Here is a 16,557-nt window from a genome sequence, read left to right as displayed (position 1 = left end):
TGAAGAAACTGAGGCCAGGGAATTCCCTGGCAGTCCAGTGGATGGGACTCAGCGCTTTCACTGTTGAGAGCCTGGGGTCAATTCCTGGTCAGAGAACTAAGATCCCCTAAGCTGAAGCAAAAATAAGAAAAGAGACTGAGGCCAGCAGGGTGACATGTCTTGTTGCCCAAGGTCACACTCTAGAGAGGGGCAGAGTGGGATTTGAGCTCAAGTGAACCCCATGCTGACACCCCTCCACCTCGGCCAAGACTTACGCCAGTGTCTTCACCTGAGGGCACTTTCTCAGGCCAGCGGCAAGCTGCTGGGCCCCAGCGGCTGTGAACTTGTTGTACTGGACGCTGGGGAGAGAAAGCCATTGTGGATCCTGGCCCTGGGGACCATCCAGCCTCAGACCAAGGCCAGCACCACGCTCTCGACAACCAACGTTTCCCACGATGCCAGCAAGAGGCCCCCGGTCCTCCCAAGCCCTGCCCACATGGCCCAGGCTCCCACACTCACTCCAGCACCCGGAGGGACACCATGTCTGGAAGCACATGCGCCAGGCTCTCGGCTCCCGTGTCGCAGATACAGTTATTGTACAAGCTGTGGGAGACAGAGGTCAGGCCAGGGGCCAGGGGTGCTGGGGGGTCAGGGCCTAGCGGCAGACATACCAGCTGGGACTACAGCCCCATTCGACAGAGGGGGAAACCGAATAACTTCTCCGTGGTTACTCAGTGAGTCTGGGGAAGCAGCAGGACCTAGTGGAGGTAGCTTCCTGCCAGGGACACCTCAAGTTCAAATCCCAGCTCTGCAGCTTGCTGCCTGACTTTTGGCAAGTTACTCAGTGTCCCTGTGACTCAGTTTGCGCCTCCATAAAATGGGCATGTTAGAGTAATAGTGGGGAGGAGTAAATAAGTTTGTGTTGGTAAAACACCAGAATAGGGCCCGACACGTGGAATGAACTACTTGTTAACTATGGTTATTATATCTCCCAGGGTGGGGGGGGGGGGAGTTGTGAGGTTATATCAGTTACTGTAGTGCGCCCAGCATTGGGGATATAGCAGGGAAGAGTGAAACCCAGAGTCACTGGGCAGGCCTGGGTTTCTGTAGGGTACTCAGTCACCATCAGCAGTGTCAAAAGTAGAAACACGGGTGTCGCAGACGCCTCATTAACAAGAGTCCTTATAACAAGCCAGGTGCGGCCGCGGTTCTAATTTCAAGGCCGTGACTTTGCCTTGACCCGGCCTCAGAGCAGCACTGCAGGACCGCATGAAAAAGCAGTAGGGCTACACTGCAGCAACAGGATTGATGCTAAGCTCTGGGGACCCCTGAAGTCGTGAGTCGGCTCGCACCAGGGCAGGAGCCAGGGAGAGCTTTCGCAGTCTCCTCCTGGGATGGACCTTAGAACCCGGGGGGCCCTTCCTCCCCGCCACAGGGAGAGGATTCTTCCCATATTTCACTGATGCCAAGATGTACGTGCTCACATTTGAAAATCACTGAGATCAGGATGTGTCTGATAATCAAAGGATGTCATCGTTTAGTTAACAGTGGTTTGTCCTCTTAATGTCTTACCAATGGAAGGCATCTTAAAGTCCTTAAAATATGAGGTTTCTTTTTTTTCATTTTTTGGCCATGCCGTGCAGCCTGCACGGTCTCAGTTCCCCAGTCAGGGATAGAACCTGGGCCGCAGCAGTGAAAGCCCAGAATCCACATCACCCCCACCAGCCCCACCTGCTTCTCTATTCACACCAGAAAACCCCCAGTCTCCCTCCCGACCCTAATGAAGATCTCCCTGTATGGTCTGGCCTTCCCTGACCTCTCTCGCCTCATCTCCCCTCTGGCCCTAGTTTCTTATATCCAGCCACAGGGGCCCACCCCACATATGGCTCTGAAGGACCCAACCCCTTTCCCACATCAGGCCCTTTGCATCTGCTATTCCCTCTTCCTGGAATGCTTTTCCCTGACAGCATCCCACAGGAGGGGGAGGGCCGCCTCTGCCGAGCTCTCCTGACCTCCCTGGTGAATTCAGTCCTCCCTGTTGTCCTCTCCCGGGCCTTTGTTAGTTTCCTCCTTCCCAGCATGAATCAGCCTTTTAAATACTTCGTTTACTCATTTGCTTATTTGTTAAGCAAGGAGCTCAAAAGTAAGGCCTGTGTTGGTTTTGTTCACAGCTGTATCTCTAGTTCCTAGCACAGGTTCTGGCCCACAGTTGATATTAAAGAATCTTAGATGCCCTCACAACCCTAGGCAGTGCCAACATAGACTATACAAGCTGCACAGCACACAGCCTATGCAATGGCACGCGGGGACCCTGGCTGGAAGGCTAATGGACTGGAAAGACCATCAGTACCAGGTTATAAGTGAAAGTCGTTCAGTCGTGTCCAACTCTTTACGACCCTATGGCCTGTACAGTCTATGGAATTCTCCAGGCCAGAATACTGGAGTGGGTAGCCTTTCCCTTCTCCAGGGGATCTTCATAACTCAAGGATCGAACCCAGGTCTCCCACACTGCAGGCGGATTCTTTACCAACAGAACCACAAGGGAAGTCCAAGGCCAGGCAGGAAGTTAATCAAAAGCAAGATGTGCTATTCCAAGCCTCACCAGAAGGTGGCAGTGTAGGCACGGACCGGTGCCACGAGCCAGCCAAGGCTGCTTGTGCACGGTCAGCCTTCTAGAAATCGCTAACCCTGAACTCCAGAAAAGGCTCAGTCCTGCCATCCCCTGGGGAAGGAGGACCAACATCTATTAAGCGCCAGAGCCAGGCACTGCACCAGGCGTTTTCTGTAGGCCATAGAGATGGTACCCGTTTTCCAGATGAGGAAACAGACGGGATGAGAAAACGACTTGCCTAGAATTTGCCCTTCCTCCAGGGACTGCTAACCTTCTTGTCCAGGGTGGTGGCATCGCCCACCTCCAGCGGGGTTTGTTCATGTTGGGTTTTAGGTCCGTGCCCCCCACTCCCCAACCCCACCAAACTGTGCAACACCAGCCCAACGGAACAGCCTGTAGCAACTGCTTCCAGGGACCTCGCGGCGGGTAACCAAGGGGCTCTCTGCCCACCCCCAGCCCACCAGCTCAGCACCTGACAGATGAGGACCCCACTCACCTCAGCCTGAGGAGGGATGCGGCCAGCGCGGGCAGAGCCTCGGCCAGCTTGCAGGCACCCACGTCGGTGATATTGTTCTGGGACAAGCTGCAGGAGTACAAGGGGGAGGGCTCAGGGCCAAACCTGAAAGCCCCTTCCCACCAGCACCATGCTCCAGACTTGGGGAGAGCTGGGGACCTCCGCTTCCTCATAGGGCGGCCCAGGGCAGCAAACGCAAGACAGTCCACCTGGATGGGAGCCGTGAGTGCTGAACTGTGTGAGGGGCACTATGGGTAAACTGGACCAGTAAAAGGATGCAGGCACATGCTGAGGCTGAGCGGGATGCTGGGGTGAGGATGCAGGTGAGAGAGACTGCACTCCTCCCATACCTGTTCTATGAGTTTATAGCATCCCTTCTTTTCCCTCTGGACCACTTTTCAGGACTGCCATTACATGAGGGTTCACATTATTTGTTTGAGCTCCTAGAGGTGAGGGGTCAGGTCTGTTTTGTTCATTACTGTAAATGTGTGCCTAGAGCTGTGCAAAGTTCATAGGAGGTGCTCAGAAGATACCTAAGTGGGGAAGCAAATGTAGGAGACAGAGATGGGGGGAGGAATCAGGGAAGGAAAGGAGGAAGGAAGGAAGATGGGAGTGGAACCTAGCTCACTCACATTATCTCCTTAAACACTCTAAATTACCTAAGAAGTCTCAGTGTCCCTCCACCAGAGAAGTCCCTAATTGGTTCTGGTGAATTCTGTGGCTTCCCTGATCATGGTTGTGGAGTAGAGTGTGCGTGAAGTTTAACGATCCCTTTAGGTTCAGTAAAAAATCATGCTGACACTCCTGCCTCATATCCATCTCCCACTCGCCCAAACCCAGAACAGCTTTTTTAAATTCAAAATCTACTATTTTTACTATCAGTGTTTTACTGATAAATCCTAACCTAGCTCCCACCCTCAGTCTAACTTTCTCATTAGACCTTGCTTACTTACACTCATTACTGCACACTTCCCAGTTATGACGCCTGTTTGTTGGTTTGTTGTGTCCCCTCCCTAGAAGATCTCTGAGGCCAGGGACTTTGCTTTGCTTAAAGCTGAGTCTCCAGGGCATTGAACTGTGTCTGCATATAATAGGTGCTTCCTACATATTTGTTGATTAAATGAATAAATGACTAGTAGAATGGCTGAATGAATGAATGAGTGGGTGCATGACTAAACAGATGGATGACTGAATGGAGGAGGGAACGAAAGAAAAGGCGGAACTCTGGGGACAAATGCAGCAGGAAGGGCAAGCCCAGCCCACTCACTTGAGTGTCTCCAGGGCCTTCAGCTGAGGGAAGGTGGCTGAGAGCTGGGCAACACCCTCGTCCCCGATCTTGTTCTCGCTCAGCGAGTCCAGGCTGCAGGTAGGATCAGATGGGGGTGCATCAGTCAGCACCCCAGAGGCCACCTGACTCTCCCCCACCCTCCAACCCAGCAGCAGCCTCCCCCGATCCCCCCACCCCTGGGCACACCACAGCCAGATGCAGCTGAGCTCCGAGAATATGAGAGCGTCTGCATCGCCTGGGAGCACCAGGCGGCCAATCACCGAACAAGGCTCTGACCTCCCCATAGATCTGAATCTGTTTTCCTTCCTGGGAGCCCCATGAGCTGGGGCAAGTTCCCCAACCTCTCGAGACCTGAACTGTACAACTAGGATCACATTCCCCACCCCTACCTCCCCTGTGGAGTTGCTGGGAGCAGCACAAGAGGGGAAAAGTGTCTCAAAGGTCACAAAAGGATTCAACTTCTTTTTATTGTTTCCGTCCCTCATCCCTTCCCTGCAGTGGGGGCATCCGGTCACTCACACCAGCCGCACTAAGGAAGCAGGGAGAAGGGGACAGACAGGGCCAGGGTTTGGAGAAATTCCAGGGTTTATACTCACTCCAGATGCTGAAGGGAAGTAAAGGCCTCGAGGATCTTCACCAGTTTAGGAAAAACCTGTGGGCCCAAGACAGGGCCCAGCCTAAGAGGCAAAGAGCAGAGTCAAGACCCTGAAATGGCCATGGCCCCCACTATTCAACCCCACAGAAGGCAGGCCCACCTGAGACCTTACCCCCTCCCTGCCCCACTTGGGGAGACCCCAGTCCTTTCTACTTCAGGAAGATTTCACAAAACCCACTCAAGAGGCCTGCTGGGCTCCCAGCTGGGGGCTCCCCAGCCTTCATCTCCACGTGGGGAGCCAGGTCTCACCCCTGCCATTATCCATGTGCACCCTTATCCCACCCTGGCCTGGGGAAATGGTTCCCAAATGCTGGCCTGAGGACCCACCTCCAGCCCTGAGAAAGACGTCTTACATATTTTCCATTGCTGTTTCATAACAAACAGAACCATTTCTTGAGCACTTTTTATATGCCAAGAACATGCCGGGTTCATCAGCCAGATCTCATTTAATCCTCACAATGACTCTGAATTTAGGAGCCCTTCTTAGTCCCATTTTACAGATGGGGAAACCAAGACACAGAGAGGTTAACTAACTCACGTAAGGCCACACAGCCTGGATGGACAGTTAGAACAGACTTCAAGGGAATGAGAAAAATAAAGATGACAAAGGGCTCTCTCTCTTTTTCTTAATATGGTTAAAGTACTCAAGGTAAAGAACCATCTTTTATTCTGAAATTAAATCCTTTGAACTTTTTTGACATCATAATGTTTCATTTTTTATAAAATTATGGTGCCATCAGTGGTTATTTCACTTGTTTGAATGCACATACCTGATATAAATTGAAAGATGGTAACTTCACAGAGTCACTGAAATTCACTTTGAAATATTCTCAATCTTTGAAACCCTAAAGTCTGGGCATCATCAGCCTTAATGAAAGGTCACAAGATGGGGATCAGAAATCTGACTTGAATCTGGGCTGGCTTCCCTGGTGGCTCAGATGGTAAAGAATGTGCCTGCAATGCAGGAGACCTGGGTTCCATCCCAGCTCAGGAAGATCCTCTGGAGAAGGAAATGGCAACCCACTCTAGTATTCTTGCCTGGAGAATTCCATGGATAGAGGAGCCTGGTGGGCTACAGTCCATGGGGTCGCAAAGAGTTGGAGATGACTGAGTGACTAACACTTTTCACTTAGCTTCTCTGGGATCTTTTGGACAAATCCCTTCACCTCTGAGTCTCAGTCTTCTCAAATTGAGTCCCAGTCTTAGAAGGTTTTTTAAAAGATTAAGGAATTCATTTACTAAATATTGATTGCTTGCCTGTTGGGTGCCAGGCCCATCAAACCTGGCAACGCAGATCGCCGTGAACAAAACAGACAAAAGTCAAAGCCCTCGTGGAGCTAACATACCAAGGGGCAAGACGGATAATCAGAGAAACTGGTAAACTGTCTGGTACGGGAGATTATAAGTGATTCAGAGAAAAGTCCAGTGTAAGCAGGGCAGAACTGTATGTTCAAATATAGGAGACAGAAAAGGCCTCTCTCAGGGATTTCCGTGGTGGTCCAGTGGTTAAGCCTGCACCTGGCAGTGTAGGGGATGGAGGTCCAGTCCCTGGTGGGGGATCTAAGATCCCACACGCCATGGAGAAACGAAGTCTGCGTGTCACAACTAGAGAGCTCATACACCGCAAGGAAAAATCCCGCGTGACGCAACAAAGATCTTTTGGGCTGCAACTGAGATCTAGGAAAGCCAAATATAATAAGTAAATGAAAATTTTTAAAGTTTTTTTTTTTTTAAAGAAAAGATCTCTCTTGCTGAAAATCAGAAGAAAGTGTGGGCATGGGCCATTCAGACACCTGGGGAAAAGCGTCCTGGGCAGAAGGCACAGCCAGTGCAAAGGCCCAGGGGTTGGACCAGACCTAGTGAGGTTGAAAACCATCAAGAGGATACACGTGGCTGCAGAGGACAGGAGGCAAGGCTGAAGAGGTAAAGGGGAGACGCGTCCACCAGCACAGCCCCTGCTGGGCTCTGAGTGGCTGAGCGGCCTCATCTATAGGCAGGTGAGATCGACAGGGCACTGGACACGGTAGCTGCCAGTCACACGCCCAAAATAGTCCCTCCCTCCCTCCCTTCCTTCCTCAGAACTTCTCGGGGCTTCTGGCCTGCAGGTGGCTAGCCTCCGGGTTCTGGACTGTGTTCTACCCCACGGCTGCTGCTCCCCAGAGCACAGTTCCGACTTCAAGCTAGGGGCTTTTGAAGCTGAAAATAATTCAAAGCCAGAATGGGTCGTTGGTACTTGTTTTCATATGTTTCCTCTTTTCAGCAACACTTTTTTTTTTTTTTTAACCTCTGCACAAATTTGGCATCTTGTCTCTCTCTGTTCAAAAGAAGAAATGCTTGGCTTTTTCTGGAGGGCCAGGGGAGCAATGATCAGGAGGAGCAGGCAGCTTGTGGGTGCCCCATCAAGGACCCTGGGCAAGTTACTTAATCTCACTAGGCCTCAGTTTCCTCATCTGTAAAATGGGGGCAATAATGACTATCTCCCAGCTCTTAAAATTAATGAGATTACATACAAAAGGCACTGAGTACACTGTAGGTGCTTAATAATTCCTTCATAATCATCAGATGATTTAAAATCCCTAACAAGGTCCAACTATGAATTTAGCTTTTTCCTGCATCGGAGCAAGATCCAGCCAGGCTGATCTGACATTTGTGACTTTGGACAAACAATTTATACCCTCTAAGGCCTCAGTGTTTGCTTCTGTACAATGGGGAGATAATAACAATTTCTCCACCCAGCATGGTTCATTCCTATTCCTTTGCCTAGCTTCAGTGCTTCAATCACCTCCTCCAGGAAGCCCCCTAAGTCTGATTCTCATAGCCCTTGAGTTTCCAGCCACTAATCACAGCAGCAGGTGGTAATTTTACACTGGACAGCAAGCTGATTGAGAACAGCAGCCTTGGCCAGAGGAGTAGATCTGTTGAATGAGTGGATGCGAATGAGCATCTTCACCAGCAAACGGGCCAGTTAGCTTCACCTGTGAGACCCTCCAGGACTAGCCTGGACTGGCCGTGCCCCAGCTGCTGGAAGCTGGTTTCCAGAGTGACGGGGGAGGATGAGAGGATAAGAATAATCCTGAGGGCTGATCTGCATTCTGGTGGCACCAGCCCAGATAACGCTGGAGGAGAAACCTCATGGGAACCCGAGACGATCCACCCCTCGGCTTACGCAAACTCCAGCTTCTTTAAGTCTCGGACAGCAGGGAGCTCCCCAGCTGCTGCTTCAGAGGAGCTTCTTGTCCTGGAGAGAACGGGCAACGTCAGTGGAGAGCTGGCACTGTACCGTCACTGAGCCCCTTCCTCTGTGTCTTAGTGCCCCAGTTCCCAGAATTCCCTGGAAGGAGAGCCTTCCTCAGGCTTCTGTTGTCCCCTTAATAAAAAGAAAAGAACCTCCAAAAAGGATATTGTTAAGGCATCACTGTGAGTTTCACACAAAAGGGCCTTAGAGGAGGCATTACCCACATCCACCCCAGAGAGAGCACAGTAGGTGCTCAAACAATGCATGATGAAGCAAGGAGGGATTGACACTATCCTGCAGTCATGTCTCCTCCACCGTCTCAGCCTTAGACCTCTGCCATCTATAAAACGGGGACACTGGTCCTGGCTGCCTGGAAAGGTGGCCCTGGTGTCACTTGTGTGACTGGATGCACACTTAGCAGGAGAGAATATCCCCTTGGCTGTATTTATTCATTTTTTAAGAAAAATTTGGTTGCACCTCACAGCACATGGGGCCTTAGGTCCTTGGTCAGGGATCAAACCTATGCCCCCTGCACTAGAAGGCAGAGTCCTAACCACCAGATCACCGAGGGAGTCCCTGAAAGTGTGTCCTTAGATTTAGCTGGGAAAGAAGTCAGTCCATGATGGCAAGTTCGGAAGTAGACACAGTGATAGATCCTGGGGTTTCTGCCTGGGTGGCGACCGCAGTGAGAGATTCTAGATGGTCATTGCCCAGGGATGGAGAGGGGCATGGGAGGTTCCCCCAAAAGAGAAGGCACTGGAAGTGCCCATGATACTAAGTCCTGTGTGGCCTGGACCACCTCCCATGTCCCCTCCCCCTCACCTCTGGATCTGCACGAGGTTGCCAAGGTCTTCCACATCTTTCATGGACTTGGCCTTGAAAGGCTCAATGGTGAACTTCTCCTCCACCGCCCGGAGTAGCTTGGCCTCCCCACGCTGCTGCAGGGACTCCCACAGCTCCACAGTGTCACTCAATGCAGCCCTGTGAAGGAAGGGCCTCAGACCCGGGTACGGTGACCAGGCTAGACCATAATGGGGGAGGGGGAGCAGCTCCATGAAGGAACCTCCTACCTGTTCAGATACTTTCCTTCCTCAACACAACCCCTACTTCCTCTAGAGAGTCTTGCATGACCACTCAAGCCCTTATCACTTCTTCCGTTTACTCAACTCTCCCAATGGTTTTATTTCCCTTTTTGCTTTGGCTACCAGGAAGCTCAGTGGAAAATTCTCAGTTGAATGACAATATTGTTGACTTTACAGCATGGGTAAATTATGCTTAGGGGGAAGGTGGAAGAGATTCTCTGGTGATTAAATGATCAAACAGATCACTGAAGGATTTAGATTCCTTAATTTAAGGAATTTTTACTTCATCCTGAGGGAGCCTCTGAAAGATTGGAAGCAAGGATGGAATATGATCAGATGCAATTTCTAGGGAGACTGTGCTGATGGTGGAATATAACATGGAGTGGAACAGGAGAATGGAGGCAGGGAGGTTGAGGGAGGCTATGGCCTTAATCCCACCATGACAAACTGGTGGCTTGATAGGGTTTCCATCTCCAAGGCATGGAGAGGAGAAAGTGAACTCAAACCTAGATCACTCTTAGATTCTAGACGTGGCCCAGTGTCTGGCTTAAGGCCGGTCTTCACATTCTGGTTGAAAGAATGGTGCTGTCCTTCCCTGGCTGTGTGACCTCAGGCAAGCTACTGTCCCTCTCTGAGGTTCGGCTTCCTCATCTTAAAAAAAAGGATGGACTCACGTCTGCCCTCATCTGGCTGCCATTCATTCTAAATGAGACCCCCCATGGAGTCAGCACTGGGCACAGCACCTAGACGCACTGCAGGCGCCCAAGGCCAAGGAGCCCCCTCTCCTGCCCCCGGCCCCCACCTGAAACGGGTGACACAGCTGAGTCCCACGAGGCTCCCCAGGCCGGAAGGGTCGACGCCAGTGCCGCGGAGGTCCAGGGAAAAGTCTTGGCCCGCCGCCTCCAGGGCGCTGCCCAGCACGTGGGTGTCGGGAGGTGTGAGCCGCGTGCCCAGGAAGGAGAGGCGGGCCGGGAGCCCCTGCAGCACGTGCTGCCAGAGCCCGGGGTCCAGTGCCTCGTGGGCACAGTGCAGCAGCTCCAGCAGCCGCCCTGCCTGCAGCGTCCCGGGCTGCAGACGCTTCAGGTACCTCGTGAGCACCTTCTGCTTCCTGTCCACCGACGTGGAAGCCGCCGGCCCTGCCAGGGCCCCCAGGCAGCTGGCGCGAGGCTGGAAGACCAGTCCGACCAAGAAGCGCGGCACGCCCTCCAGCCAGTTGTCATAGGGCCGCTTCTTCCTCGGGGTCAAGGCCAGATACTGCGGCAGCTCCTTGTCCTTGATTTCGCCGCTCAGAGCCAGCCACATGGCCCCCAGGAAGCACTGCAGCAGGAAGCTAGAGAAGGCCAGCTCTGTCTCCGGGGCCCCTGTGGTGGGCCGCAACCAGCCTTGGGCCACAGCCCAGGCCCTTGCCTCCGCCGACGGCAAGCAGCCTGCCTTCAGGCCCCTCTGGTGCGCACGGCCCAGCTCCCAGGCCAGCCTGGCCAGTCCTGCCAGAGCCCCTGGGGGGCCATCGCGGGCTGCTGGGCCTAGCAGGCCCACAAAGAGGCCTGTGAGCGTGGAGGGCAGCTGGGCTTCATCACCCCGCTGCAGGAGGGCCTCCGTGAGCTGACACACGGCCCGGCACACGGTGGGGCTGTGGCTATGGCTCAGGAGGAACGGCTGGGCCCGCAGGAGTGCCAGGGCCCTCTCTTGGTACTCGGCGGTCCCCTCCGACTCAAAGTAATGCTTCACGTAGGTCTCAGCCTGCTGGGCCGAGAAACCAGCCACCTCGAACAGGGCATCCGCCTTGCTCAGGCTCTGGGCCAGGCGGCCCCGGGGCCAGGCAGTGAGCAGCAGGGTGCAGCCCCGCAGCAGCTTGCGCTGGAGGAGGCCAGCCAGCAGCCCCCGGAGGGAGCGGGGCTCTGCCGACCCGGGGCCCCCTGTGCTGTGTAGGGAGCCGTCGTGGGCTTCCAGCTCCTCGAAGCCATCCAGGACGAGCAGGATGCGGTTGGGCCTCCTTGCGATGTAACTGAGGACCTCGTCGTTCACCGGCAGCGGCTGCGGGCCCAGGGAGGACAGCAGATCCTGCAGGTGGTAGGAGGTCCCCAGACGGTCCAAACGGTGGCAGGGGACCCAGAAGACAAAGTCGTACTGGGGCAGCTGGCCGTGGGCCCAGGCCCGGCTCACGGCTCGGGCCCAGTGACTCTTCCCATGTCCCGCTTTGCCCAGCACAGCGATCACCCGCGTCTCTCGGGGCTGCTGGCGGTCGCTGGCAGCCAGCAGCACCTCGGCCAGGCCCCCTCGGGCCGGCTGCCGCTCTGCCCAGTCCAGGGTAGCCAGCTCTCTCTCCTGGCTCTTCCCGCTGCTCTTCTCCAGCCTCACCCTCACCAGGTCCATCTCCACCAGGGTGCCTTCTGGGCCGGCGGGCTGGGCCTGGTACTTGTCCCGTAGCGACTGGTAGAACCGCTCCACGCTCTCTGCGCAGGTCAAAGGGTGTGTGGGGTTGGAGGAGGGGAGGATGCTCACGGCAGGACTGGCCTCTGTAAGGCCAGCCGGCCCCCATCACTAGCTTCTTCGTCCATTCGTCTCAGCTTTCCCTAAGCGCTTTCTTGATTAGTGGCCTCACTCCGTTATCCAGACACTCATTCATTCCTTCTTACACCCAGTCATGCCCTCATCTCACTTGATTATCTATCCACTGCTTTCACTCACTAGCCTTCATTGTTTCTTAACTTTTTATTTTATATTGGGGTATAGCCGATCAATGATATTGCGATAGTTTCAGGCGCCCAGCAAAACAACTCAGCCAGACATGTACATGGATCCATTCTCCCCAGACTCCCCTATTGAAGTTGTCACGTAGCATTGAGCAAGACCCTGTGCCAGACGGCAGGACCTTGTTGCTAACATTCTTTTATTCTCCACCGTAGGGAGGCCATGAGGGGAGGCGTATTAAGAGCTAAGACAGTGGAATCCATGAATCTGGTCCAACTTTTTACTGTTCTCTTGAGCATGTGAGGCACCCCACTATGCTTGTTTCCTTACCTGCAAAACGGGGGTCATACTGGGGTTGTTGGTGACTTGACTACGTCTCATGTGCCCGTAAGCGTATCTGGGATAGAGTCCGACTCAGCCGTCTGGCCGTTCTGTAAGTTGCCCTTTTATTTCTACCCTCTCACACTCCTCACCCACTCTTGCCTTCATCCACCCTCTCAGTCACCCACCCTTCCCTCCTGCATTCTCCCAGCTTTGCAAACAAGAAAATGTTGACACGTAGCATGGACTCATGGGGGACAGGTCCTCAGTAAACACTTCTCCAAGTGTAGGCGCAGCTGGTGGAATGAATGATGGGATGATGGTGGGACCAAATGAGCACGTGAATGAATGAGCCCGCAAGTAAGGGACCTTGCCACTACTCACCAGGCCACTTGGGAAGTTTGCTGGAGGCCCCGCCAGCTGCTGGGCATTTGGTGGGGGACATCTCATCCTCTGGAGGGGAAGAAGCTGGTGTTAGAGTTAGGGTGAGGGGCACCCCGGGGACCTCCCTCCCTCTGGGTCATCAGTCCCTTGCGTATGCTAAGAGCAGAGCTGACATGGGCTGAGTGTCCCCAGGTGGTGACCTGAGGCTGTATCCTACTCAGAGACGTCTTTCTTTGGCCGGCTCTACTTTTAAAATTTTCACCAGTGTTTCAGAAATCACAATATGTATGCTAAAATCAAGATCTCCAGGTTCTGCTGGCAATTCAGATCAGGCTGCCTTGAGCCTGTTTTCCTGCCATGTAACAAGCTGCTGAGATTTGACATGGATTCTCCTGTTGTTCCCCTCGCCCACCCTCCCATGCACCCACCTCCCAGGACACCCTGTCCTGTTTTGCACAAACACAACTTGCCAGTCCCTGCAGGCAGCTCTGTGAGTGGCTCTCGTTGTCTGAGGCAATTCCTTCCCCAGAAGCGTTAGTTCTGTTTCCGGTAACTCTCAGAGGTCAAGCTGATTCTTACCTGTCAGATTTGCACGGGAGGTCAGGGCTGGTTCGGGCATGCTGGGGAGGTCAGCGGCAGACGGGGCAAAGGGGCTGGTGGAGCCAGGCCGGTCTGGGGACTTGGGAAGGCTCTGGACAGCAGGCCCGCTGGCTGGGGGTGTTTGGCTGGCCGGGGGCATCTCACCTACAGGAGATGGGAAAGGAGTATAGAATCAGCTAGGAGCCCACTTGGGTCACCCCTTCCCCAAATAAGGCTGTGGGGCTGGGGGGCTGGGGAAAGGGGATGGAAACTTCCCAAGGAAGTCATTTCAGGATGGAGTTGAGGAAAGAACTCTGGAATTATAGCTAGCTTCTGGAGCCTTGGTTTTCCCATCTGTGAAATGGAAACAATCATCTCATAGGGAGCTTAAGGGCAAATGCTACTAAGCACTTTCCCCACTATGTGGCCAGAGCTCATTTTCCTAGATATCTCTTGCTCCTGGAACACCAGTTCATTATACAAAAACTGGCAAGCAACTTTGAAAGGAAGTTCTTGAATCGAATAGAAGCATCTCCTAGGTGCATTCTCTCTCCCTGAGAGCCCAATTCATCCCTTCCCTTGGACAATCCACAACCCTTCAATGGGGCAGATCAGCAGGGACCACTTTGCTGACCTGGAAACAAGGCAGTTCAGAGAAAGCTGTACAAGCATGCACACCAAGCTGTTCACAACGGTGTACTAAAAGAGTGAGGGAGACACTCAGGAACTCTTATAAGTATCTCTTACCGTTGTTTGGCTTGTTAATTAGCATGCAATGATGTCGTGATTTTAAAATCTAATAAAGTTTTGTTTTGTTTTGTTTTTAAAAAGAAGGCTTAGTGGGGGAAAGTGACCCAAAAAAGGCCACTTAGCCATTTGGTGGGTGGTGGGTCCACTCGGACCATTTTGGGGAGCTCTGCTTTGATTTTTGGGAAATGGGGACAGAGAAGGGTGTTCTGGGGAAGGAAGATCATGAGAAGATGCTAGGCTACACCTGTCAAATACTTGGGTGGGAGTGGGGGAGGGCGGCATGGGATACAGGAGCAGTCAGGTCACAGGCAGAGGAGGCGAGGAGCCCAGGTTCACACACTCACTTTGGTAGATGAGTATACTGGAGACCCCTGTCCCAGTCCCTGAGATCGGCCAGAGCCCCTGGGGCAGAGTGGAGAGAGTGGGGATAATCTGAATGGGTCCCGAGGGAAGACTCAGGCAGCTCAACAAGGAACTGGAAGGAGGTGCTGCAAGAGACAGAGAAGGTGATTTTTGGATTCTCCATTAAAATCTTTAAAAATATATATATATTTCAATTATCTAGAAAGATTATTATTATTGGCAGCACTGCACAGAGCATGTGGGATCTTAGTTCCCAGATCCCTGGTCCAGGGATCAGCCCGCCCCCCTGCATTGGAAGTGCAGAGTCTTAACCACTGGACCATCAGGGAAGTTCCTTCATTAACATCTGAGTTAATATCTAGTGGAAAAAAAAGTGAAAGTGTTAGTCGCTCAGTCATAACTCTTTGTGACACCATGGACTGTAGCCCGCCAGGCTCCTCTGTCCATGGAATTCTCCAGGCAGGAATCCTGGACTGGGTTGCCATTCCCTCCCTGGCGAACACGGGTCTCCTACACTGCAGGCAGATTCTTTACCGTCTGAGTCACCAGGGAAGCCCCAGTGAATATCTGACTCCCTTATAAAGGGCTCGAGTCTACCGGAGAGCCGCAGCTGTGTCGGCCTGCCCTTGGCGCTGTTACTGGTACCCAGCAGAGTAGCTGTCACAGAGGGTTCTCAGCTGATGAGTGATGAAAGCGCAGGGCTGATGGGTGAATTCCCTAATTGGAGGGGATTCCCTGCTGTATCTCCCAGGGATGCGTTTCCTCCCAGGCATATTCTCCAGCACAGACTGAGTGGATGGGGACCCGGGGACCAGATTGGCTGGGACAGACGTGGAGGAGACACTGGCAAAGGGAGGGATTCTATCCCTGCTGCCACAGCCACTCCCGGGGCACCTCCAGGGAGCGGGGAAGCCCACCCTCTTGCAGCCCCTAACATACCCAGGTCCTTCAGCCGGGTCTGGCTGGATGCTGGCTCCGTGTTGAACAGAGCAGAAGGCGGCGGGCAGGGCTGAGCCAAGGAGTCGCTCACTGGCCCCACCAGGAAAGTGCCAGTCACCACGGGCATGGTGAGGGGCTCGGCTGTGAGGAAGGGGGCGTGTTAGAGGCTGGGTGAGATCTGGAGGGGGGAGGTGTCCGGAGGGGCCTTCTTGGGGGTGGAGGAGGGCAGGGTGGATCTCTTTGCTGGCAGTGAAAGGAAACACCTGTCCTCAGGCCTGGGTGAAGCCGGTTTCATTTCAGCAACTGCTCTGTGCTAGGCAGTCCCCAGCCCCAGCCTCCTCTTTATGGCTGGGTCCTGAGTGCTTCCTACCATGGAAACCTAGGGGCGGGCAGACCTGTTAGCCCAGGCCCCTGTCACCCTCTCCAGCCTGTCACTGAGCCCCCAGGGACCCTAAGAGACCCCAACACTGCCCATCAGTCTGAGGCAGAAATCTATCTCCTCTGTTTAATTGCAAGTCCTTGGAGGGTGGACACTTGCCTCCCTCACTCAGACTGGGAGCTCTGTGAAGACAGAGACTTTTTCTCTATTATCTTTGTGGGCAGAATCCCTGACTTCTCCATCACATTTGAGTTTGCTAAGGGCAGAGACCAGGCTTCCTCCATCAGACTCGGAGGCTTTCATTCCTCAATCTGATCCCCACAAAGAGGCTGGTTTCCCCAGCTTTCCCAAAACAGCCAAGTGAGAGGGGAGGAGAAGGGGGAGCGGAGAGGAAGGGAGGGGAGGGGAGGAAGCATCTGGTGGGTCGGGGGGGGGGGAATGGTGAGCGTGGAGGAAGAGGCTCACTGAGGCATGGGGCCTGTAAGGAGGGCGGAAGGGCACTGGGGAACCAACCGATCCGAGGTGACTATACTCTGCAAGGAGACAGGTGACCTGCAGGCGCAGTGGAACTAGGTGGTAGGGGAGGTGAGTGGGGGGTCACAGCTCTGACTCAGAGTTAAGAGGAGGGAGGCATCATTGGAGAGGCTTTGTAGGAGGAGCAGAATCTCCCAGCAGTCCTTGAACTTCAGAGCAATGGGCTATGGAATCATGACCTCGGTTTGAATCCCAGCCTCGCCTCTCACTTGCTGTGTGATCTCGGACAAGCGGCTTCACCTCTCTGAACCCC

The 16,557-nt window shown here is 53.6% G+C and overlaps 1 protein-coding gene across 10 annotated transcripts in view; it reads right to left on the bottom strand.

The window, feature by feature from the left end:
• The window catches only part of CIITA (class II major histocompatibility complex transactivator), a 55,150-nt gene that overhangs the window by 2,105 nt on the left and 36,488 nt on the right, over nt 1-16,557 (bottom strand). For 3 of the 10 annotated variants that reach the window (XM_069569936.1, XM_069569939.1, XM_069569940.1), the window contains exons 7-18: nt 15,392-15,532; nt 14,434-14,577; nt 13,340-13,504; nt 12,761-12,829; nt 10,167-11,817; nt 9,105-9,263; nt 8,214-8,285; nt 4,989-5,069; nt 4,372-4,464; nt 3,087-3,173; nt 499-582; nt 255-338 (exon numbers count right to left, since the gene is read on the bottom strand). In XM_069569936.1, the coding sequence (XP_069426037.1) occupies nt 255-338; nt 499-582; nt 3,087-3,173; nt 4,372-4,464; nt 4,989-5,069; nt 8,214-8,285; nt 9,105-9,263; nt 10,167-11,817; nt 12,761-12,829; nt 13,340-13,504; nt 14,434-14,577; nt 15,392-15,532 (2,830 nt within the window). Of the gene's footprint in view, nt 1-254; nt 339-498; nt 583-3,086; nt 3,174-4,371; nt 4,465-4,988; nt 5,070-8,213; nt 8,415-9,104; nt 9,264-10,166; nt 11,818-12,760; nt 12,830-13,339; nt 13,505-14,433; nt 14,578-15,391; nt 15,533-16,557 lie in introns of all 10 variants that reach the window. The other 7 variants (XM_069569937.1, XM_069569943.1, XM_069569944.1 and 4 more) reach the window with 4 other exon arrangements.

The sequence above is a fragment of the Ovis canadensis genome, chromosome 24, assembly GCF_042477335.2.
Source record: "Ovis canadensis isolate MfBH-ARS-UI-01 breed Bighorn chromosome 24, ARS-UI_OviCan_v2, whole genome shotgun sequence".
Lineage (NCBI taxonomy): Eukaryota > Metazoa > Chordata > Mammalia > Artiodactyla > Bovidae > Ovis > Ovis canadensis.
Note: the sequence above shows the minus strand (reverse complement) of the source record. Positions and strands in the feature narration are given on the sequence as shown.